This window comes from Oryctolagus cuniculus, chromosome 13, assembly GCF_964237555.1.
Source record: "Oryctolagus cuniculus chromosome 13, mOryCun1.1, whole genome shotgun sequence".
NCBI classification, from domain to species: domain Eukaryota; kingdom Metazoa; phylum Chordata; class Mammalia; order Lagomorpha; family Leporidae; genus Oryctolagus; species Oryctolagus cuniculus.
Genome location: NC_091444.1, coordinates 61,193,441 through 61,216,495, shown reverse-complemented (window position 1 = coordinate 61,216,495; position 23,055 = coordinate 61,193,441). Strand labels below are relative to the sequence as shown.

The 23,055-nt window shown below is 40.5% G+C and overlaps 2 protein-coding genes across 7 annotated transcripts in view; one reads left to right on the top strand and one right to left on the bottom strand.

The window, feature by feature from the left end:
* LGALS8 (galectin 8) overlaps positions 1–5,418 on the top strand; it is a 30,029-nt gene extending 24,611 nt beyond the window's left edge. For 5 of the 6 annotated variants that reach the window (XM_070055576.1, XM_070055575.1, XM_017347711.3 and 2 more), the window contains one exon: positions 621–4,078. In XM_070055576.1, the coding sequence (XP_069911677.1) occupies positions 621–770 (150 nt within the window). In that variant the 3' untranslated portion in view covers positions 771–4,078. Of the gene's footprint in view, positions 1–620; positions 4,079–5,271 lie in introns of those variants that run through there. The other variant, XM_051820768.2, reaches the window with a different exon arrangement.
* The window catches only part of HEATR1 (HEAT repeat containing 1), a 57,298-nt gene continuing 38,138 nt past the window's right edge, over positions 3,896–23,055 (bottom strand). The window contains exons 29-45 of the mRNA XM_002717318.5: positions 21,722–21,850; positions 19,409–19,639; positions 18,558–18,684; positions 17,331–17,491; positions 14,807–14,853; positions 12,805–12,928; positions 11,751–11,891; positions 10,969–11,261; positions 10,166–10,316; positions 9,100–9,258; positions 8,806–8,940; positions 8,590–8,694; positions 8,330–8,498; positions 7,624–7,778; positions 6,640–6,798; positions 4,998–5,106; positions 3,896–4,216 (exon numbers count right to left, since the gene is read on the bottom strand). Of these exons, the coding sequence (XP_002717364.2) occupies positions 4,128–4,216; positions 4,998–5,106; positions 6,640–6,798; positions 7,624–7,778; positions 8,330–8,498; positions 8,590–8,694; positions 8,806–8,940; positions 9,100–9,258; positions 10,166–10,316; positions 10,969–11,261; positions 11,751–11,891; positions 12,805–12,928; positions 14,807–14,853; positions 17,331–17,491; positions 18,558–18,684; positions 19,409–19,639; positions 21,722–21,850 (2,484 nt within the window). The 3' untranslated portion in view covers positions 3,896–4,127. The remainder of the gene's footprint in view (positions 4,217–4,997; positions 5,107–6,639; positions 6,799–7,623; positions 7,779–8,329; positions 8,499–8,589; positions 8,695–8,805; positions 8,941–9,099; positions 9,259–10,165; positions 10,317–10,968; positions 11,262–11,750; positions 11,892–12,804; positions 12,929–14,806; positions 14,854–17,330; positions 17,492–18,557; positions 18,685–19,408; positions 19,640–21,721; positions 21,851–23,055) is intronic.

The following is a 23,055-nucleotide window of genomic DNA, read 5'->3' as shown; positions in this document are numbered from 1 at the left end:
TGTGAACCAAGTTGCCAGAAGGCTAATTACTCCAGGAACTGATCGCACACGTGGCTTTGAAGAGTTGTGAACAAAGTCTGAGGCTGGAATCTGCTGATCTGGGATGGAATAGGGATTAACAAGCAGCTATACAGTCCCTAGGCAAGAGCCTTAAGCTTCTGGAATTTCTTAATTGTCTGCTTGGTCCAGGGTCCTTCTCTGAGGCAGGAAACAGGATCCACGTCTCTTGGATCTTGACCTGCTAGTTGGAATCAGCAACTCTGTGAGCAAGAGCCAGTTGATGAGCAGTTTTCCTATTTTATATTAGAGTTCCCTAGCACAAGTGACAAGGGGCAAGTGTACATTTCCCTGGGAGTAGGGGACAGGATGAGGCTGGGGAAGGCAGCAAGGGCGTCAGCCTGGTGCACTGTGCAAGGTTTCCAGCAGGCAGAAGGTGCCACTAGCAGGTAGCCTCTAATGAGATGAGGCTCTTGGTCATCACAGAAGGGGGGTTCCACAGCAAAGCTAAGAGAATTCTACATATAAAGCACACCAAATGGTTTACTTCTTGGCACTGTGCAATTAACAACAAACATTTTAAAGTAAGGGAAGCCACTAATGGTATGTTTCCTTTCTTTCAGATGATAATTTATTGTGATGTTAGAGAATTCAAGGTTGCAATAAATGGGGTACACAGCCTGGAATACAAACACAGATTTAAGGAGCTTAGCAGTATCGACACGCTGGAAATTGATGGAGACATCCACTTACTGGAAGTAAGGAGCTGGTAGCCAACTTGACTGTTTAAAAAAAAACCAAAATACAAAATGGCTTATGTGATAATGGCCTTATCAAAGCGCATCTCACTGTCACTATATGGTTTATATTGTTAAACTGAGCTTGCACAGTATTAAGTCTTAGGTGTTCTCAGTCCTTGCCAAGCAGTGTGGCTGCGTCTAGCACTGAATGAAAAATTTGGGGCAACAGAACTTACAGCTAGGAGGCCACTTATCCCCCATCTGCCTCAGCACCTTCTTTTAAAAAATGCATTCAGCAAATATTTATTAAGTGCCTAGAATTAATATAGTAGCTAGCATGTACTGAATACCTACTTGTTTCTATCAGCACTGTGCCAGGGACTGGGATCCATACATAGTGCACAAAACCAGTGTATTCCCTGGTCTCAAGCTTTACTCAGCCGTCTGTCACTGTGCACTGTTGCTGCAGGCGATGCATAATCACACTGGGTCCTTCAGGGCTGTTATATAGCTAGTAAGTTAAATAAATTCACTAATGTATATAGAAGATCAGTCCTTCCCCCATGACCACCTTCATACCCAGTGTTCTACCACAGTCCACAACTGAGAGGCTTGATGTTCACTTACCAATGGCAAATAATTTTCGTTCAGCATAATAAACATCTCTAGCTCTAGCTGTAAGCTTTCCCAGATCTGAACTCAGCACAAAAACCAAGGCAAACACACACACACACAAACCAAAAAAGCAACTGGTACTGACAATAACTTGATGTCAAGCTCAATGCAGCAGATTTCTGTATGCTGAACTCTGAGTGTAAGGTCTGCATGTACTCCTATAGGAAGTTTAAGGCTTACGTCAGATGAATTCAATTTGTAGAGTATTTTTGGTAATGAAGAAATGTTGATTAAACTTATGAATTTATAAAACAGGCACTATCAGAAAGTACAATAGACCAACTGAGAGAACAGTAAAGTAGAACATAAAAATCTGTTTAGCCTGTGTGCAAACCAATACATGCCTCTGCTCTTCTACAGATTAGTCCAGCATCATTAGTAACCGAGATCAAAACATTGTTCTGCTTTAAGTGATTGAACTCAAACCTGTAACAGCAAGTTAAAGTGTAGCATTTCTGTAATTTCTCTATTATTTGAAGTGAGCTGGCACGAGTTCTATGTAAAATCCTTACAGGTCAGATCTTGTTTGAGATTTTGAAGTGAGGGGGGAAAAAGAGCTAAATCAGTCTTTAGTTTTATATAAAACTGCTGGGAAGAATTCTGCCAGGATTAGGAATATTTTTGTAACAAATTTTGGGTAAATGTTTTTTATAACCATATCTTGAAAAGAATACAATCAGTATAATTATTATTATTTTTTTAAAAGAAGGACTCAGTGTAGAAATGTCTAGCCCTCACTCCTTTTCCCAGTTTTACATGTTAATTCTCATTACGTAGGGTCTTTCCAACCTCAAAAAGACACTGGGTAGAGGGCATGCAGGGTACCATGCAGGAGGCCCTACAATCCCCTGGGGTTATTTTTTTTCATAAAGAACATCAGAATGCATGACCGAGATGCTGAAGATTATAAGGGAACTTCAAAGAGTTCATAGAAAATGGAATTAAAAGATAAACTTATTTTGGTGAAAACATTTTTTAAGTCTATGCATGTGAGGCACTTAGGAGAAAATAAAACCCTACTATTTACTTGAAAGGCAGAGTAATAGAAAAAGAAGAGGAGACAGAGAAAGAAATATTCCATCCACTGGGTCACCCTTCATATGGGTGCAATAGCTGAGACTCAGCCAGGCCAGAGCCAGGAGCTTAGAACTCCATCCAGGTCTCCCAGGTACCTGGGCATCCTCTGGGTCAGGGCCCCAGGTACTTGGGCTATCTTCTGCTGCTTTCCCAGGTGGATTAGCAGGGAGCTTCCTAGATTGGAAGCAGAGCAGCGTGGACTTGAACTGGAGGTCCGATATGAGATGCTAGCATCACGGGTAGAAGCTGAATCTGTGTCACAGTTGGCCCCTCCTGCAAGTCTTACAAAGTTTGTTTTCATCTTTGTTTTAAATAAAGTTACAAGACTGATTCTTTGATAGAGTAAATGTTAAAGGTTTTTCTTAAAAAACTCTTTGTTAATATTTATTAATGTTATTGAGATATTTCTTAAGGAGAAACAGGCATTTCTAGCAAGCTCTATCTCTAAACTTCAATTCTGCATTAGATTTCTGTTATATTAGATCAAAGGCTCTCCAAACTCAGTGTGAACATTCTGTAGGTTAGTTCTTACATGCCTTAAAAAAATCAAGGCAGATAAAATTTTTTTGAAGATTTATTTATTTGAAAGAGTTAGAGAAGGAGAGGCAGAGAGCACTTCCGTCCTCTGGGTCACGCCCCACTTGGCTGCGATGGCCAGAGCTGTGCTGATCTGAAGCCAGGACCAGGGGCTTCTTCCAGGTCTCCCACAAGGGTGCAGGGACCTAAGAGTTTGGTCCATCTTCCACTGCCTTCCCAGGCTATAGCAGAGCTGGATCAGAAATGGAGCAGCGTGGCAGGTCTTGAACCAGTGCTCATATGGGATGCTGGCACTGCATGTGGCGGCTTTACCCACTACGCCACAGCACCCGACCTGCAGACTGAATTTTGAGCCCTCCCTTTCCAGCTTTTCCATGACATAGTAGTAGACAATAGAGATCTTCAAAGCATTAGGAAAAAAAGCTACTGAAACCACCTCAAACAATTAACCACCTAAGGAAACATGAACCCTCTAAATCCTGGAGGGGCACCCTCATGCCACCTAGTGTTTTGGGGCCCTTTCTGTTTGACCACCAAGTATGGGTTCCTTCATTAGCAGTCATATTAACCCCCTCCCCCAAGATGAAAGGATAAAGGAGGCAAACATAACCCTGAGTAAAAAATGCATCCCAGAACTCTCTCTGTGGCACACATACAAATTAAGGCCTAAAGTGTCACTTTCCTTAGATGAAGAGTAAAACTTGAAGCCAAGAGTTAATCTGAATGAAATCTCTGACATGGACCCCGTGTACATAAGACACTGCTATAAAGAAGAGTTACAGTTTTATACTCAAAGTGTCAGCTTGGGGCACTAAATCAAACATATTAATTACATCAGTCAGGAAAGACTAATAAAAGTTGAGACACACAAAGCAAGTTGTATGAAAATATTATGTTATTTACTCTTTAACTCCATACCCCTGGCATGGAGGTTCTGTGGAACACGAATCAGGTGGGAATTTTGTAAAGAAGTCATTAAATATTTATTAAGTAGTCCAGGCAGGTGTTAAGGCACCAAAAGTAACATGGCACCAAACACCCCAAAATAAAAATATGAAAAATAAGTCCAAACTCCAAACAGAGTGAGAAATATCAAAACTTTTAGAAGTAGCTCTGGAGTGGCTCTCCCAGAATGACTTCGAGCTGCTGAATAGTCTTTTGGCACTGATGTTCTACTTCTTCACATTCATCTAAAACAAACAAAAAACAATCAAAATTAAAATCCGCATCAGGCAGTCACCCTGCCTCAGTTGCCACTCGCCTCTCCATGTCTTCCGTTCTCTGCTCAGTCAGTAAGGAGGTGAATGGAAGCGCAGCGCCATGAGATGCCGCCTCTGCCTTCCAGCTTCCTTCCTCCACTCCCTCCTTGTAGCAGGCTGACACTTGGAAGCCGAGTAAGATAGAGCTCCCCAAACGGGAGACAAACCAAATTCAAAAGCCCTCCCATGCTGCCTCCTGAGTAGTTCACACAAGCCCCTCTCTAGCTAGAGCAGTGTATCATTAGTGACAAAGTGCTGATCTACCTGCCCCCACAATTTTAGGGCCATGTGGTATAATGCTGAACATGTGAAGATGAAACGATAGATGTAAAGCACTGAGTACTGAATAAAGAGTGGATATCCTATCGCCTCCTAGTGGCCCTAGGCATTTTGATGAACATCTTATATAATAACTCCAAATCTGGGCACTAAACTATTCAGTCACATAAACATGAAGCTTTAAAGACAGCAGTCTGCATGATCATTCAAACAAATATAAAGAAAGTGAAGATCATACCATGAACAGTCATAAATTATCACAGGGTCATCTCCTGTTTGCTCTACCACACTCAAAACAGGAAGGAGCCTGCTCCCAGGTGAGACTAAGAAGGGCAGGCGACTACCCCTGACGTGCTCATCACATGATCCAAAAGGACATTATCACTGGGCACATTTCACGGAACTGATTATTGTCTAATAGCTTGGGAATTACCTTCCATCAATTCTGCTAAGAAAGGAATGGATTCAGGCAGCAGGACAATATAATTTTCCTTTAGTTTTTCAGCCAGTGCTAACACAGTAATCAAAGCTGCAAATCGAACCTGAAAGGGAAATAAAATAGTAAAGAATACAAAAGTAGTTCTATGTACTTACTGCTATAATTATGATCTTAAGACCTCTACTGACTGGAGACGTTCTTTTTATACTAAATGCTATTTCATGTATGTTTATTTTGCTCCATTATGTCCATTCAACTTTCACCTCAGAATACCAGTTCGTGGAACCATTTGGGATCTTTTGTAACATGCGCAGCCTTAAAAATCTGTTTTTCAAACTGTTCCAGGACTTGATCATTTTAATATGTATGTCTTTCTATATTTCCTTTAAGAAAACAATAAAAAGCTACATGCAAACTCAAATGTGTCATCAATTTAACTGCCCTGGCTGTATCTGCCAGGACTCCACTTACAGTTGCTGAGTTACCACGGGAGTCGTGTGAATGGTCAGGGAACCCTCTTTGGTTAGGCCCTCATCTCAGCACTCAATGAAAACCCTGTATGTCATGATGTGTTATGTATTGGAATTTGAGGTGCTGTTGACAATTCACTTTGAAATAGAAGCCCTATTACCTCTCTACTTTTGCATAGATTAAAATTAAATACATAGATACTATAAAGTGAGCTGTTAAAAAATCATCTGTAACCACTAATATTCAAACGGGATTTTCTTCATCTTGTACAAGCAAAATATTAATTTGATGCTGCAAATTTTATGGAAACCCATGGCTAAATAAGTATGTGAGGAGGTTGGGCACCAAAATAGCCTCATTGCTTCCACTTTCTAATACTCTGAATTTGAACCAATAAATCCTATTAATAAAATTCTGCTTTGGTGTTTTATCCATTGAGGTTACAATATAATAATTAGTTTCAGAAACGACAGTCCTCAAACATCTTGACACTTACCTGCTCTTACTTATAGAAGAGAACCATAAACCTGCTAAAAACATAATACGAGTTGTTGCTCTCACTCAAGCCTGTTCTGTGGGCAAGCTGAAAGCATTCATCTTAGGAGCACAATGACACTTTGAAAACACAACTCAAGTTTATGCTATTCAATTTTTTTTTTTTTTTTTTTTAATTAAAGACAAGAGTTCCCATCTGCTCATTCACTTTCCAGATGCTGCCTAAGCTGAGAGTCAGGAACCCAATCCAGGTTTCCCACATGGGTGGCAAGGACCCAACTACTTGAGCCATTGCCTGCTGCCTTCCAGGGTGTGCATTAGCAGGAAACCAGAATTGGGAGCAGAGCTGGAACTTCAACCTGGGCACTCCGATATGGGATGCAGGCATCCTAACTGGTGGTTTAACTACTATAACAAACACCAACCCAGGAAGTATTTCAGTACTTGTGTCTAATACTCTACTGGGCGAGGAGAAGAGGGAAATGCAATTAATTATAAATAGTCCATAAGCAAAACCCCAATATTCCTTAGGCTCAAATTTCTGCCTGATAGCAGACCTGACCTTTCATACCAGTATTCTTTCCTGCTAGTTTCCCAAGGGACTACATCCATGACCGCTTACAGGCTGCTAGGACAACACTGAGCTTGTCACCTCTATACGGTTCCTGACCTTGGCTGAGGAGTCTCTTGTCTTTAGCAGAATTTGGTAGTTGAGCGGTTTCCAGAGAGAGTCATCTGCCATGGCCACTGAAAACTGCGCAATGCATGGTATCAGGTGCTTTGTTACCCGTTCCTGGAACTTCTCATCTCCTCCAAGCCTGTTTCCCAGCTATGAAAAGGAAGACAAGGTATTAAAGCAACGAGTCTTAGTTTTGCTTCTGTCTGAAAAAATACCCAACATATCAATAACAGTTTACCACCCTTCATGATAGGCAGGCTGAGAAACTAGGTCCTATTCTAGTATTTTCTTGAGCACATAAGTATTGCCTTCTGGAACTCAGAATCTCAGAGCCCTGGGCATCAGCCCTTGCCCTTCCACAGACATTCTCAATGAAGCCCAGTTGAAAAAACAAAAGTACATTTTAAAAATTAAAAATGAACCATGAGACTTTATACAATGTCTTCTTAAAAAATTCAAAAGTAAAACTCAAAAAATGCTACAATGAAGTTATATCCATGGAAACTCAATTTTGAAATCCATCCTCCTTCTTGGCCGGCGCCGCGGCTCAAAAGGCTAATCCTCTGCCTGCGGCGCCAGCACACCGGGTTCTGTCCCGGTGGCCCTTCTTCCAGGCCAGCTCTCTGCTGTGGCCTGGGAGTACAGTGGAGGATGGCCCAGGTGCTTGGGCCCTGCACCCAATGGGAGACCAGAAGCACCTGCCTCCTGCCTTCGGATCAGCGCGGTGCGCTGGCTGTGGCGCACCGGCTATGGCGGCCATTGGAGGGTGAACCAATGGCAAAAAGAAGACCTTTCTCTCACTGTCCACTCTACCTGTCAGAAAAAAATTTTTAATTAAAAAATAAAAGAAAAAAGATATCCATCCTCCTTCCCAAAACAGCAAGCCACACAAGGTGTCATTTCCACAGATGTATAGCTTGCAGAGATGGGGCAACGTTGGCTTCCTTGTAACAAAAAACCTTTCTGCGTGGTTACCTGATCCACCAGGGGCATCATCAAGGCTTCTGCTCTCTCCTTGCTTATAAAATGCTGAGTATCAAAGAGGAAGATTTTATATAAACAGTTCAAAATGAACTGCAGTAGCAAGCAGCACTTTTCTGGATCATTTTCAGAATCAAAAAATGCTTCATCTGTAGATAAGAGTAAAAACAGGAAAAAAATAAGGCCCTGAATTTCACAATTTATTCTCCAATGTTTAAATTAGAATCATTGTTGACATAACTACAATCAGAAGGGTATTTCTAAAGTGACCTGGAGATCATAATTGGGAGGCAAGCGGAACACACAACAGACAGTCTTTCAGAAAAGATTCCTTTTTCTAGAGCTGTTAAGATTCAAATCCTCAGTTTGTCAAATCACCTCCACTGTCATGTAAATCACTTATTATCATTAGAGAATAAACCGACTTTAATGTTTTAAAATTACTTCCAATAACTGCCAGTAATGCACATTGACTTTATTCTTTCTCCCAAGTGAGTCAACTTACTAAGAACATTTTTCCAATGTGCCAACAAGCAGTTCAAAGTCCGATGACAGTAAAGTAAAATTTATGCTCCTTAGCCTAGAACTCAAGATCCTACAAAATTTTGTCTCTCAGCGTGAGGCTGTGCCTTTATGTTTACTGTACCCTATGTAATGCACACAGAGAAAAGGGGTCAGCTGGAATGAACAAGCTACCAACCTGTTTTGGAGATGTTCACCTGGTTCAATGTGTCTGCAAAAGGCTTCACTAAGTGGCCGGCAAACAGAGTAAAAAGTCCTTTTAGTTTATCAGCAATGCAATCTGCCAAGTTGTAAAATGTCAACAGTCTGTCCTTAGGGGCATCTTCTGTTTTAGCCCAATCAAAGAGCTGGAAGGGTAACACCGTATTAGTTTCTTCTACACATCTTGTCACTTACAGCCGAGCACAGAGGAATTAGCGTAGAAGTTTAAAGCCTCACCTTGAAGAACAGAGGTCTGAAAGTGACCTCAGAAAGTTTTACGACCATGGCGACTAGACAGGCAACAATACAATTTTCTGTTTTTCCAACTTCCTCCAGATCATTCTGAAAGTGGCAAAGTTCATTTATTAGTCTTGAGGTCTGTTATTTTGGCAAGTACCAATGTTAAGCAGCTGGATTCTTCTTTGGCTCTTAAATAGGTGGATAGCAACTTACCTCAGAGTGCTGTGCCCGGAAGTCCAGAGCCTCCAAGAAAAACGAGGTTAGCTGAGACTGATGGGAGGTGAGCTCTTCCTTCTTCATCACCCCAATATGCTCTTGCAAGATGCTCATAAATGGACCCATGTGATTCTAACAATAACACAGTCAAGAGAGGTGCCATTTTTTAATTATTCCTGGAGTTCAGCAATGCATTGTCAAAGGAATTAAATAACCACATTCTTCAAATAAAATTTAAAAATTTCAACCATCTCTCCCTTTTCCAAAGTCTAATACCCAATATGATCTAACCTTCCAGTTCTTCTCAATCTGCTTGTAAGTTCTGTTGATGGCTGGCAGCAGGACTCGTGGTGAGAGTGTGGTTGCCAGTGTCTTTTTAAGAGACGTGAGTCGGATATTGGCCTGGGAGGTAGGACCCATTTCACTAGTGATTTTCTCCAGATGAATCACCTTTGTGAATATAAAAACCAGTCATTATAGATCCTGACAAGCACACACAGAATGGCTTAGTCAATTCAAATGCTAGTGTTTGGGAAACACTGAGTGCAATTTAGCCACACATATTTCCTTGAAAAGCCAATCCTGAATATTTGCAGATGACACCAGGCAGAAGCCTCTTTCCTAATTGGGAGCCAGGGAGGAGGGTAACTGGCAGATACAGAAGCCCACAGAGTACGCAGACAGATGGTATTTATCAGAGGACAGGAATCCAGCGACCGAAGAGTCGCGTTCTTGGTGCTAAAAGTAGTTGAGGACTGTCCTGAGCACAGGGCCCTTTCTGTGAGGCAGCTGCCTTTAAGCCCTGGATATGGAGTTTGTGAATCTGTTAAACTTACTTGCATCTTGGTAGTCAGGCTTCTAATATCTTTAATAGCAAATGATCAACACAACAGAACAGTGATAACAAGAGGAACAGGGACCAATATTCTTGGGCATTTTCAATCAAACGCCACTTGCCCCAGTGTGTGAACAGGCGATCAGTGACATGCAGTACAGAAATTCCACTATGCAAGCTGTTTTAGGATTAACAAACTTTTCACTTTGAAACAAACATGGTACACCAGTTCCCACAAGCAGGAAGACAGCTCTCCCAGCCCAATTCCAAAGATCTCACAGAGGAAAAAAAAAAAATGAAGCAATGAAACATCTTCCACACAGTTAACAAGTGACCCCCATATCAATGTCAGGATTACATGGAAGGAAAGACAGAAGAGAAAAAGAGGCACACTGAGCAAAAACCAGCATGTTTTCAGCAGCTAAGAATCTTTTCTGTCAAACAAATTACAGCTTAAAGAAATGAAACCAGTCAATCTGTCATCACACCCTTTTCCCATACCCCACCATTTTCAGGACTTACCTGGGACAGAATGCCTTCTAGGTAGGGGCTGATGAAGTGTGGCAGGGTCTCAACAACCTTCTGTAGGGCGGCCAAGGCACTGAGCAGGTAGACCTCACTGGAGACAAGCTCGCTGGTGTTTTTCATTGTTGTCAGCAATGATGGCACCAAACTAGAAATACGGAAAAAGAGTTTCAGAGGAACTGTAAGCAAAAACAGCCTGGAGAATGAAGAAGTCTTTATCTCACTGTATGCATGTTGTCTCACACTGTCTACAGATTTTATGTGACCAAGTGCAAGAAATCTCCCCATCCCAATAGTACCTATACACTAGCAATTTTTAAAAAGAGCAATATCTTTCAACTGAATACCTGTTATGTTAGGCACTGTGCAAAAAAGCCTCACAAACACTGCCCTACAGAAATCCAACCAGATGGGTAATGTTTCCGTTTTATAGGTGGCAAAGCTCTAACAAGTGACGTGACCTGCCCACAGCTAGTAACTCTCAGGGTCATGAGGGTCTAAACTCCCAAGGGAACAGCATAGGACAGCCTGCCCAAGAGGATGGGCCCCTCTATCAAGGCGCTGCACTCACTGTCTTCTAATAGCAAAGTCAAAGGGAATGAGACCTGGGGGACGATGAACACCACAGAGCTGTGCAGATGAAGACAGTGAGACAGCTGGGCTTTTCAGGCCGGAAAGGAGCCATTCTCTAACAGATCTCATCTGAAGTAACATCTACTTAAAGGGCAAAAACAAAGTCACTGGGCTGTGCTCTCCTGCCTGCACTGGACTGTACAGGTTCCTGTTCTCAAGCAGCATACCTGGGAAGCTGAGGGATGGCCAGTGCTTCCAGGGTGGAGGCCACCTCTGCTATGCACAGCAGGGCACTCCCCAAGACGTTCTTCTCTTCCTTTCGTTCTGGGGCAATCAATTTCACAGCAGTGTTCAACACTGGGACAAAAGTCTCCGGGTTTTCTGCACCAAAATTCTTGCATAAAAGCTTTAGGGTATACAAAGCCGTCTGTCTGTTGATTGCTTGTTCTTCTTCTGCCTCCTTTTTCTTACGCTGCACAATGGCCAAAAGGACTGGAACCAGTTTTAGGAAACGGTAAACCTAAAGAGGACAGTGAAAATCCCCAAATAATTAAGAGATGTAGAAAACTGCTAGTCTATTTTCCCAGCTTGAGACCATCTAGTGGGAATCAGACTGAAGGGTTCCAGGCCACACAATTAAACATAAGCAATTGTTTCTCCACCTGCTGTATTTACTGCTAAGGAAATGTGTGAGCTTCCTGGCCAATTTCTGATTTATAAAAAGCACCCTACTAGTTTGGAGAGGAATTAGACTTATGCTCAAGTTAGTATTTGGTCCATTTTAACAAGAATTCCAATAAACTAAAATTCCAAAGAGCTCATACAACACACATCTAGACTCCTATTAGACTCAGTATCACATTTTTTAAAACACACACGCCACAGTATTATATTCAGATAACAATAAACTTCAACTTTAGATGGTACCATTGGAGAAACTTAAGGGATTAAATGCAGCTCTTTGCTAAGGTAAAGGTTGGTAAGGGGTCTGCTGTATGGTCTTACTCACTATTTTTGTCTTCCAGGACATATTGTGTTGTAGCTTGTTATTCAAAAGATCCAGAGCTTTCCGACGAACGGATGGTAGGGGATTGCCCAGCAGCCCTCTAATCACAGGAATGAATGTTTCTGTGGGCAGCAATGCATTGACCTACAGAGAAGTTTTAAATTTAATGCAAAAAGGAAAAGAAAAAAGAGTAAGATCAACTCTGATTAGGATAGATTTTTATTCAGTGCATAATTTACAAGTGCCAGGCATTTTCATACACGTTTCCTTTCCTTTCTATATTTTTTTTATTTGAGAGGTATATATAGAGAGAGACAGAGATGGAGAGACAAAGACAGAGCTCCCAAATCCATTAGTTTGCTCCCCAAATGCCCACAAAGGCTAGGGCTGAGAAAAACTGGAGCCTGGAGCTGGAAACTCAATCCAGGTCTCCCACATCGGGGGCAGGGACCCAACCACTTGAGCCATCACCTTCTGACTTCCAGGTTGTCCGTTAGCAGGAAGCAGGAAGCAGGAGCAGAGCTGGGAACCCAGGCACTCCAATATGGGATGTGTGTGTCCTATTCAGTAGCTTAACTGCTAGGCCAAATGCCTACCCCATACACATTTCCTTATTTAATTCTTACAATAACTTTTCATGTAGCCATTATAAACTATAATTTATTAAATAAAACAAACTCTAGTGCTAAGAATAATAAATTGTTCAAGGCCATGTAAATAAGATTTTTTGCCAGATTTTGAAGAGTGATCCTAATTTTAAGGTCAGGGCACCCTTAACATACTTAATTAATATTTTAATTTTATTCCAGTTTGAATAAAGTGGAACATTATACAGTATATTACATGACTGAACAGGAAAGACTCAGATTTACAGGGTGCATGTTCTTATGGTGGGGAGGGGAGTCATCAAGAGATTAAGAAAAATCTATGCTGCATTGTATTAAGAGAAGGCACTGCTAAGTTTATTCTTAAAGTAAATGTTTAAGGTAAATAATTTTAGCATGACATAAACGTGAGCAACAAAACACGGTACTAATGGAGAGAGATGAAGACCTACCTTATCTAACATGTCGTAAGCTTTGCTAAGCAGTGCCCTCCAAAACTTCACAGTTATTGTGTCTGCATTTTTTTCCAGAGACTGTGCCACGGCATTAATATATCCAAGAACTGTTTCTAGCAACCTAAAACACAGGAGACTCTTTTGCAAACAGTGGCTAAAGACATTTTTAAAACCTTTATCTGAGATAGTGGCATTAAAAAAAAAAAAAGTTTATTTGAGAGAGAGCAAGAGACATATCTTCCACCTGCTGGTTCACTCTCCAAATGGCTGCAACAGATGAGGGTGGGCCCTGCTGAGGCCAGAAGCCCAGTTTGCAACCAGGTCTTCCATGTGGGTGCCAAGGACCCACTTGTACTTGTACTGTTGTCTTCTGCTGCATACCCAGGAACATCAGCAGGGAGCTGGATTGGAAGCAGAGCAGCTGAGATTCGATCCCGCACTGATATGGGATGCTAGTGTCATAAGCGACCACTTAACCTGTTGTGCTACAATAATGGACCCAGCTGAAGGCATCTAAAGAATTCACATCTACCTCAGATATAAAAGCAATGAAATGATTTTGTAGTGATTTATTTCAAAAACTACATGGAGGCCGGCGCCATGGCTCAATAGGCTAATCCTCCACCTGTGGCGCCGGCACACTGGGTTCTAGTCCCGGTTGGGGTGCCAGATTCTGTCCCGGTTGCTCCTCTTCCAGTCCAGCTCTCTGCTGTGGCCCAGGAGTGCAGTGGAGGATGGCCCAGGTGCTTGGGCCCTGCACCCGCATGGGAGACCAGGAGGAAGCACCCAGCTCCTGGCTTTGGATCAGCGTGGTGTGCTGGCTGCAGCGGCCACTGAGGGGTGAACCAACGGAAAAGGAAGACCTTTCTCTCTGTCTCTCTCACTGACCACTCTGCCTGTCAAAAAAAAAAAGTACATGGAAAGAAGGAAAAGGAAGGATTATCAAAAAGGAATTATCACTGAGAAGTGAATGCATGTCTGTGTCCAGAAGCACAGTCCTTCTTCAGGCTCAGCGAGGCACTGAATCAGCCAACAGTGTTGCCCATGTCACAGGATTCTGAGAGTTAAGGCCCTAGGTTTATGCAGCTGCCCGTACCCCATCCCAATACACCATTCAGATCAAAGAGGAATGTACACAAATACACATAACTCGTCTTTGACATCACAAGGAGACAGAAAGGACTACAAACTTTATAAATAACCTGTGATAAGAAAAGTATACACCAGATTCCAGTACAACAGCACTGGCTGAGAGGGGAGACAGAATGCGACACTGCACAGCACAAGACACTGACCCACTACCTCCTACATTAGAAAGCACTACACAGTCCTAAGAGCCCTGTTACAGGGCTGGGACTCGACAACTCTCATTACCTGCTATTGGACAGGCACTTTCAATGGGAGGGACAGGATGGCAGCAGTGGGAAGCCACTGTTTCTGGGAGGGAGGTACACAGCAGGGCAAGAGGTGCCCCCTGATTACCAAGGGAAGAATTTCTGCATCCAAATATGTAATGATGGTAGATGGGTATTATTAATCTGAATAAAGAATTTATAAACCCACACAGAACTGGGCCTTATCAAGACATTAAATATGAAAACTATATATAATCTAGAATTCAGGAAAGGACCATGACCCAGAAGCAAAAGGGGTATAAAGGACACTGTTGGGGTAATCAGGGAAATGGAACAGGAAGTGTGGATTAGGTGACAGTATTCTACCAGCAATAGAACATTTTAATTTGATAACTGTAATGCAGTTTTAAAGAATATCTATTCTTAGGAGATGTTCAATGAAGTATTCAGGGGTAGAGAGGCATGTTTATAACTTTCAAATGGCTCAGAGAAAATGTTCATAGAAAGAATGATGAAGCAAATGGGGCAAAAATGTTAACAATTGGTTGTAAAGAGGATGAAGGAGTTTTGTGGATTATTTTTCCAGTTTCACTATCAGTTCTAAAATACTTCCAAATAAAATATTAAAAAATAAACAAACATACCTCTGTTCAAGGCCTTTTAAAATCTGAGGACCACCACTGTCAACTACCTAATTTTAAAGAAGGCATCATTAGAACAGTAGGGAAGCTGATAAGTCAATTGAAGTAGGTTCAATGAACCTCATCTTAGTCACTCAAACCTTCCACAGTAACTGTTTTGACATTACAGTTTAATCAGATTCAGATAATCTTCATTATTTTGTAGCAACTCTTTCTCTCAAATTAATTACATTCAATTTGTAGTATCTGTAAAATACTACAAAGATTCAGAAGAATATAACTGATAGCACTCATTGACCTACTATGTAACTTGATGAAATGCTGATCTTGTCAGCTCAAAGAATTAAACATTACAGATAAAGCTATATTCCCCTATGTACTATTCCCTAGTCCCATCCTCTTGTGATCCCAGGACTCCAAAAGACAACCACCATCCTGAATCTAGTAAATATTTTCAAATAATACATTTCATTTGACAATGTGCTTTTCTGGTAACATTAGATTTTTGAAGATCTTGGTATGAGGATTTACATTGCTCCAGTTCATTTATTTTAACTGCATGCAGTATTCCACGCCAGACACCAGGACGTATTTATCCATTTTAGTCGGATGGTAGACATTTAGCTTACACCCATTTTCCTCCTCCTTTTACTAATGCTACTACCCAAGAATATTTTTATAACTTTCTTGAGCATCTAAGCAAGTCATGCAGACTGCAGGCCTGAGGGGAACCCCCAGAACACAGGAATCATTAGTATCTTCAATCTCATGAGATCCTGCCAAGCGCTTTGCGAAGTGCTTGGATCAACTCACACTACCCTCAAATGTGCATTCCGCATCTGTCACTTCCTTTGATGTTTCTGTTAATTTGATGGGCATGATAGTGTTACCTGTTTAATCTGCAGTTCATACGTACCAGGGACGGTGAACTCAGTAATTTGCCCATGTGTGACTCCTGCACTTCAGTGAATTGCTATTCTTTGTCAGTTGTTCTAATGACAACTGTTGTTTTTTTGGTTTATGCAGAGCAACAATCTTTTCTTAGTCTGTGACTTTCTTTTCACTTTGTTTAGGTGGCTTCTTGCTGAGTTAAATTTCTAAATAAATAATTAACTATCCTGTGGTCACAATATTGTTCTCTTTGATTTTCTTCCAAAAGTTCCAAGTATTGCTTTTCATATTAAAGTTATCACTCTACCTACAAGTGTATTTTATTATTTGGTCACAATGTTTTGATTACTCTTTGCAATACCATGTCCTTGGTCCTGTTAATGTTGTCATCTACCTGTCAAAGTCATTTAAAAAATGACTTAAATAAGGAAGTGTGTTGGATTTCTCTGATCTCTTTACATAGTGAGTCTTCCTGTGGTTGAACTGTGTCTCTTCCCATCTCTTCAAACTTTCTTTTGTATCCTTTAATATCTTGAAAATTCCTCCATAATGCCTGGCACATGTGTTTGTTAGGCTTATTCTTAGTACCATATAAATTTGTTTTTATCGTATATGAAATATTTTTTCTACCCCATTTTCTATTAAGACAAATACAATGGTGTGTAGGACTAATTCATTCTGCTAACTTGATTGATCCTGATTATTTCTGATACTGATCTCTACCGAAGCAAGCATTCTGAAATAATTACTTCTAAGAGTTCACTGACTTTTTTTCTTGATTCTTAAAATTCATTTTTTTTTCTGAATAAAATGACACCTTTGTTCCCAACTCTAGAAGGGACACCAGCATGGTATAAATCACAGGCTTATGACAGATAACGTTTGTCAGCACCAAATAATTCCTATCTATCTTGTATTGCTAAGATGATTTCTTTTTTCTTAAATCATGACTGATCATGAATTTTCTGAATTATTTCTCCATAAAGATAATGATTGTATGGCTTCTCCTCTTGATCCATTAACATGCTATAGTACTTTACTAGATGTTCTAATGTTAATAGTTGTATATTCCTGGTTATATTTCTTTCTCTCTCATTGTTTAAACTCAAGTTTGATACATTCACAGAAAAGTGCACACATCGTACATTCAGAGCTTGTTATGTCCTGGTGAAGAACAGGGCCAACGGCCCTGTTCCATTACTATCCTTTCCCTCCTCCCTAAGGGTACACATTATCATGACTCTGAAACCTATAAACCTATCTGTCTGGTTTTCAACTTTGCATAACTGGAATTGCAGTATGTACATTTTTGTATGGCTTCTTTCAATATTGAGACTCATCAGCGATGGCTGTTGCCATGGAGGTTCACCCATGCTCATTTAGGGCCACAGACAATTTATCCACTCTCAGACAGTTTGGTTGTTGCCAATTTGGGGTCACCAAGAATAATGCTATTACAAACATTTTTATGAATTTTTAGAACATAACAGTTTTTTACGGTGACAAAGACATTTTTCTTTTATCTTGTCTCATATTTCCATGAGACACTTGTCAAACTAGTTTCACTAGTTTAAATTCAATTCCTTTTGAAAAAACAAAATCATTTTATCATAAACACATTTAAAGGACACATCACCTTTTTGAGAAAATTATTGGAAGCCAGGAGCTGAGACATGAAGGATACTGATAAAAATTTAAAATGCCGCAGTTGCTTGCTAGTATGAGTGTCTACATTAAAAATCTGTAGCATTTCTTCTTGTGACTCATTCTTTTTAGATACTACTTTGGAAAGGGTTTCTGAAAAATAACAACAAGACAAGTGACCTTATTCATCTTCAACCTGACTCTTCACTATAGATACAGAATGAGCTTTATGGTTCAACATGGTTAACGGGATATAATTTTCAGACAGAAGTTTGTTAGTCTATTATACCCAAGTTTTCCTCTTCTAAATTAGCAAAAAATCTGAATGAGTGCATTTACCAAGAAAGCACCCAACCGCCCTGAGGGAAGGGTGTGTGCGACAAAAAAAAAAAAAAAAACAAAAAAAAAAAAACAAAAAAACAAAAAACAAGGCCAACTCAATCAAATGGAAGACAAAGATATCACAGAAGTCTTTAAAAAATATCAGCTCTACTGAATTCCTTATTCAAATATATCTAATATACATGGAGATGGGGGTCCATGGTGGGCCACTTAAAAACCACTAATCTAGAAAATGACCCAATGTAAATACTCTTCCTTAATCACATCACCATGTAAAGCTCTCTAGGCACCCTCCTGGTCTGTCATTGCCAAAAGGGAGCTGACTGCAGGATGACAAGTTACTCTGTGGCCACCCTAGGGTGACAGGGCCAGTGGCTGGCCACACAGGAAACAGTCCCTATGGAGTTCTCAGTACTTTATAATACACCTTGCTGTTCTGCTCCAAAAATCAGAGAACCAAGAATGTTCAACACTATAAACCTTTTCTTAAGCTAGCCTCATTGGTGTTGCAATTAATGGACTTTTCTTCAGGACTCTGCTATAAGGTAAGATTCTAACATTTAGTTACCACTACTGTAGTACTGTCTTTTTGTCTTGGACATGTCTTCACAAAAATTTTTTAACGGGAGTTCTTGCTAACTGTCATCTGAACATAATTTATCCTGGACAGTATAACAAATTCCCCAGCTAAGACAGCACATGGAACACAAGTTAAAAAAGACAACATGTGACAAACAACAAGAATTCCTACTAATTATGCGAGAAAGTACACAATCATAGGCTCAAATCAAAAATGGATTCTAAGGATGGCCTGCATCCTCCTCTGCTTCTCTTTAGCTCTCCAATGAACAATACATCACACCTGACTTAGGCTTACCCTCTTTCTCCTCCGGCAGCTCTGTCAAATACTCAAGGATATTCATCAAGCTTTGTATCTGATGCTGGACATTAAATTCACAACAGACTGAAATCCAGAATTCAGTGTCTGCTTCTAAAATAGCATCCTATAGAGAGAAGAAAAAAGGTAACAAAACTGTACCTACCAAATGGCAATAAATAAACATGAATTTATGATTAAAAAATACTCCTTAGCATGCATATTTTTGCCCAATGGTCACTACAGAAGAATGCTAGTGAGTTCCTTCTATCAAAAAGCTCATTAGTGAGAAGTGTGGAGGTATAATGCTAGGACAATTTACATTAAGATTTCTAGCAGAACTGCATATACTCTTACTCAGAATAGGTCTAGATCTACTCCCAGATCCCACATCCAAGAAGTCATTTAAAAGCTTTCAGTCCTGCCCTTATCTGTCCAAATCAGGCTTTTCCAGGCAATTAGCTGGGTCTTTCTTAAGAGATTCCAGGGATGCGGAAGCTCCTTCCTTTCCCCACAAAATGCCTCCAAAATCATTGTCAAGAGATCACTTTCATTATTTAAACCCTACTGCTGTGTTTAAAACAGAACCAGCAGCATGGCACCAGGCTTGTTTTCAGAAGTCAAACTGCCCTCAGAAGATGCTTAACTGTTACAGAGGAGACTGTGAGAGCTGCAGGCTCTGAAAGCAATTTTAAAGGATGCCAAAAATTCTTTTTACAAAAGGTTATCAACCAGCGTTGTCCAATAATCACATTAAGCACCTCCAGTCCTATGTTTAAACTGGACAACATCACAGAATCTGTGTGGCACATCACCAATTTCCTTAATACCACCCCATCCTATATTCTGACCTTTTCTCCATTGGCAGCCACCAGCACTGTTTTGGTGACGTACTGTTCAAAGAGCAAGATGAGAAGAACCCAGAGGAATTTTTCTGCACCTAGTGTATCAATAAGCTGAACAAGGATGGGCAGGCGCCGGTGCTCTGGAACATGTGGCAGTGCATCCACAAATACACTAATGATTTTGACCACAATTTCCTTCACATTTCTTGTAACTTCCATAGAGTCTCCATTATCAGACTGCAGAAAGGTAGGGACAATGAGAAGGTAAATAATCCTACACACAATAAGCTTTAAGTGGATAAGGTCTTCAGATGTGCCACTAGAACAATATCTAAATACTGACAAAGTTCTATCCGTAAGTATTCAGTAAGTATCTTTCATATCCCACATACTATTTGACTCTCAGAGAAATACAAAATGTAAGATGTGAGCCCAAAAGGCGATTGATCAATCATATAAAACAAGATGCACATGGGAAAAAAAAACAGCAGGAAGCAGCAAATGCCCGATGTGACCTGGGAAAGCTGCACAAATTATGCGGGACTTCTGTTATACTTTGACAAAAACGGGTATATCCAGGTAAGCAGAGGACAGATTTCAGTAACTCTCCACTGCTTTCAGAATAAAATTCAAACCATGATAGTCTGACATTGGTGACCAAAATACAGTTTTGGGGGAGCTGGCACTGTGGCACAACAGATCGTTAATCCTCTGGCTGTGGCGCCGGCATCTCATATGGACACTGGTTCCTGTCCTCGCTACTTCGCTTCCGATCCAGCTCTCTTGCTATCGCCTGGGAAAGCAGTAGAAGATGGCCCAAATAGCAGTGGAAGCTGGCCCAGGTCCTTGGGCCCCTGCAACTGTGTAGGAGACCCAGAAGAAGCTCCTGTCTCCCGGCTTCCGATTGGTGCAGCTCTGGCTGTTGTGGCCATCTGGGGAGTGAACCAGCAGATGGAAGACCTCTCTCTCTGTCTCTACCTCTCTCTGTAACTCTTTCAAATAAATAAAATAAACATTTTTAAAAAAAAGATGGGCCAAATGCTTGGGTCCCTGCACCCATGTGGGAGACCCAGAAGAAGCTCCTGGCTTTGGATAGGCTTGGCTCTAACTGTTGCAGCCATTTGGGAAGTGAACCAGCAGATGGAAGACCTTTCTCTCTGTCTCTCCCTCTCACTGTCTGTAACTCTACTTCTTAAATAAATAAATAAAATCTCAAAAAAGAGTGTGTGTGTGTGTGTGTGTGTGTGTGTGTTGCAGCCATTTGGGAAGTGGGGAAGTGAACCAGCAGATGGAAGACCTTTCTCTCTGTCTCTCCCTCTCACTGTCTGTAACTCTACTTCTTAAATAAATAAATAAAATCTCAAAAAAGAGTGTGTGTGTGTGTGTGTGTGTGTGTGTGTGTTGCAGCCATTTGGGAAGTGGGGAAGTGAACCAGCAGATGGAAGACCTTTCTCTCTGTCTCTCCCTCTCACTGTCTGTAATTCTACTTCTTAAATAAATAAATAAAATCTCAAAAAAGAGTGTGTGTGTGTGTGTGTGTGTGTATATATATATGTATATATATATATATAGCTGTTGAATGAGTGACTTAAGGAATGAATAAATACCACTTGAAAGAATAAACCAATCCTCTCTACTTCAACCTGAGTTAATCATCTGCTTTCTATAAAGTTAGTTTTCTTTTTAGGTGTATGCCCTCTACTCATCAAGGTGTTGGACACACAAAGTAAGGGCACTGAACACAGTCATCCTTGGCACGGCCAGCAGCATGAGGAAAGATATTAACAAGTTGGAGTACACAGAGAACTCTAGTAACAACCAAGCTCTTTCATTACTAAGACTATTTTTCACTTTCCAATTGTTCATTTCTTACTGGCAATTAGTGGACGTTTCTGCAGGACTCTGCTGTACGGTAACATTTTTAACATCTCACTTCCCCCTGAGTACTTAGCTCATGGAGAATTCTTGGCAAACGTTGAACTATATGCTAACAAATTTGCATAAGTAAAAAAGTACCCATCTTCATCACCAATGAGGACATTAGCAAACTGATGCAATGTCCTGAAGTAGACAGGTGTAACTTTGCTGTCACAATGATGTTAAGTCACTTTAGTTACATCTTCACCGTGCAGCAGAACCAGCTACAACATGCATTTCATATCCTTGGAAAAGAGATTACTTCCAAGACTGCCTGTTGGTTTCACCATTTAAAATTCAAAAGGCATAAGCAATCTAATATTTCAGAAATGTTTTAATGTTATCTATATGCAAAATGTTAAAGAAAAAGAAAATATTAATGATAGTATAAAAACAGCTTACTTGAATAAGTGCTGGAATAACCATTTTCACCGTCTTGCTAATAACTTGAAAACTGTAAGTATCATCTAGGCGCATGACATTGGCTCCCATAAACGTAAAAATAGACATGATATTGTGGAGAACTTTATCCTGAAAGGAAACACAACTATCAACATATTCTATTTCAATCACATCAAACATCAGTGATTCACTGTACTCACTAATAAAACAGAAACAACTTGATTTTTAAATGGGCAAAGGCTTTGAAGACATTCCTCCAAAGAAAATACAAATTGTCAAAGCACATGAAAAACGTATATGAAAAGATGCTCACCAGCTTTACTCATTAGAGAATTACAAAATAAAAACTACAACATAGGGGCCAGTGCTGTGGTGCAGTAGGCTGAGCCTCTACTTGTGGTGCTCACACCCCATATGGGCCCCAGTTCGTGTCTTGGCTGCTCCTCTTCTGATGCAGTTCTCTCTATGGCCTGGGAAAGCAGTGGAGGATAGCTCAAGTGCTTGGGCCCCTGCACCCACGTGGGAGACCCAGAAGAAGCTCCTGGCTCCCAGCTTCAGATGAGCTCAGCTCTGGCCATGGTGGCCATTTGGGGAGTGAACCAGCAGATGTAAGACCTTTCTCTCTGTCTCTCCCTCTCTCTGCAACTTTACCTCTCAAATAAATTAAAAAAAAAAACAAAACAAACAACAACAAAAAAAAAACAAGATACCACTTCATACCTACTAGGATGACTACATTAAAAAAAAATAAGATTATATTAAGTACTGACAAGAATGTGGAGAAACTGGAACCCTCATACAATGGCAGTAGGGACAAAAACAGTACATTTAGGAATAGTCTGGCAGTTCCTAAGAAAGCTGAACAGAGTTACCATATGACCCAGCAATTCTACTCATTGGTATATGCCCCCAAAGAACTAAAAACCTGTCTACGTAAAACCCTGTTTATGAATGCTCACAGCAATTAAATTCATGATAGCTAAAAAGTATAGAAACATTTCAATGTACATCAACTGATGGACAGATAAACACAATGTGTTATTTGCATACATGGAAAGGAATGCTTACTCAAGCTTTAACATAGATGCATCTCAAAAATACTATACTAAGTTGAAAGAAGGCAGAAACAAAAGGCCACATATAGAATGACTCCACTTATATGAAATGTCCAGAAAAGGCAAATTCAGAGTCAAAAGTAAATTACTGGTTGGCACTGACAGGGTGTGGTGACGAGGGTGTCTGTAACTGCTAATGGGTATGGAATTTATATTGAGAGCTGATTTTTAAGATGTTCTGAATGTAGAAAGTTGGTGATGGTATCACAATTTTATGAA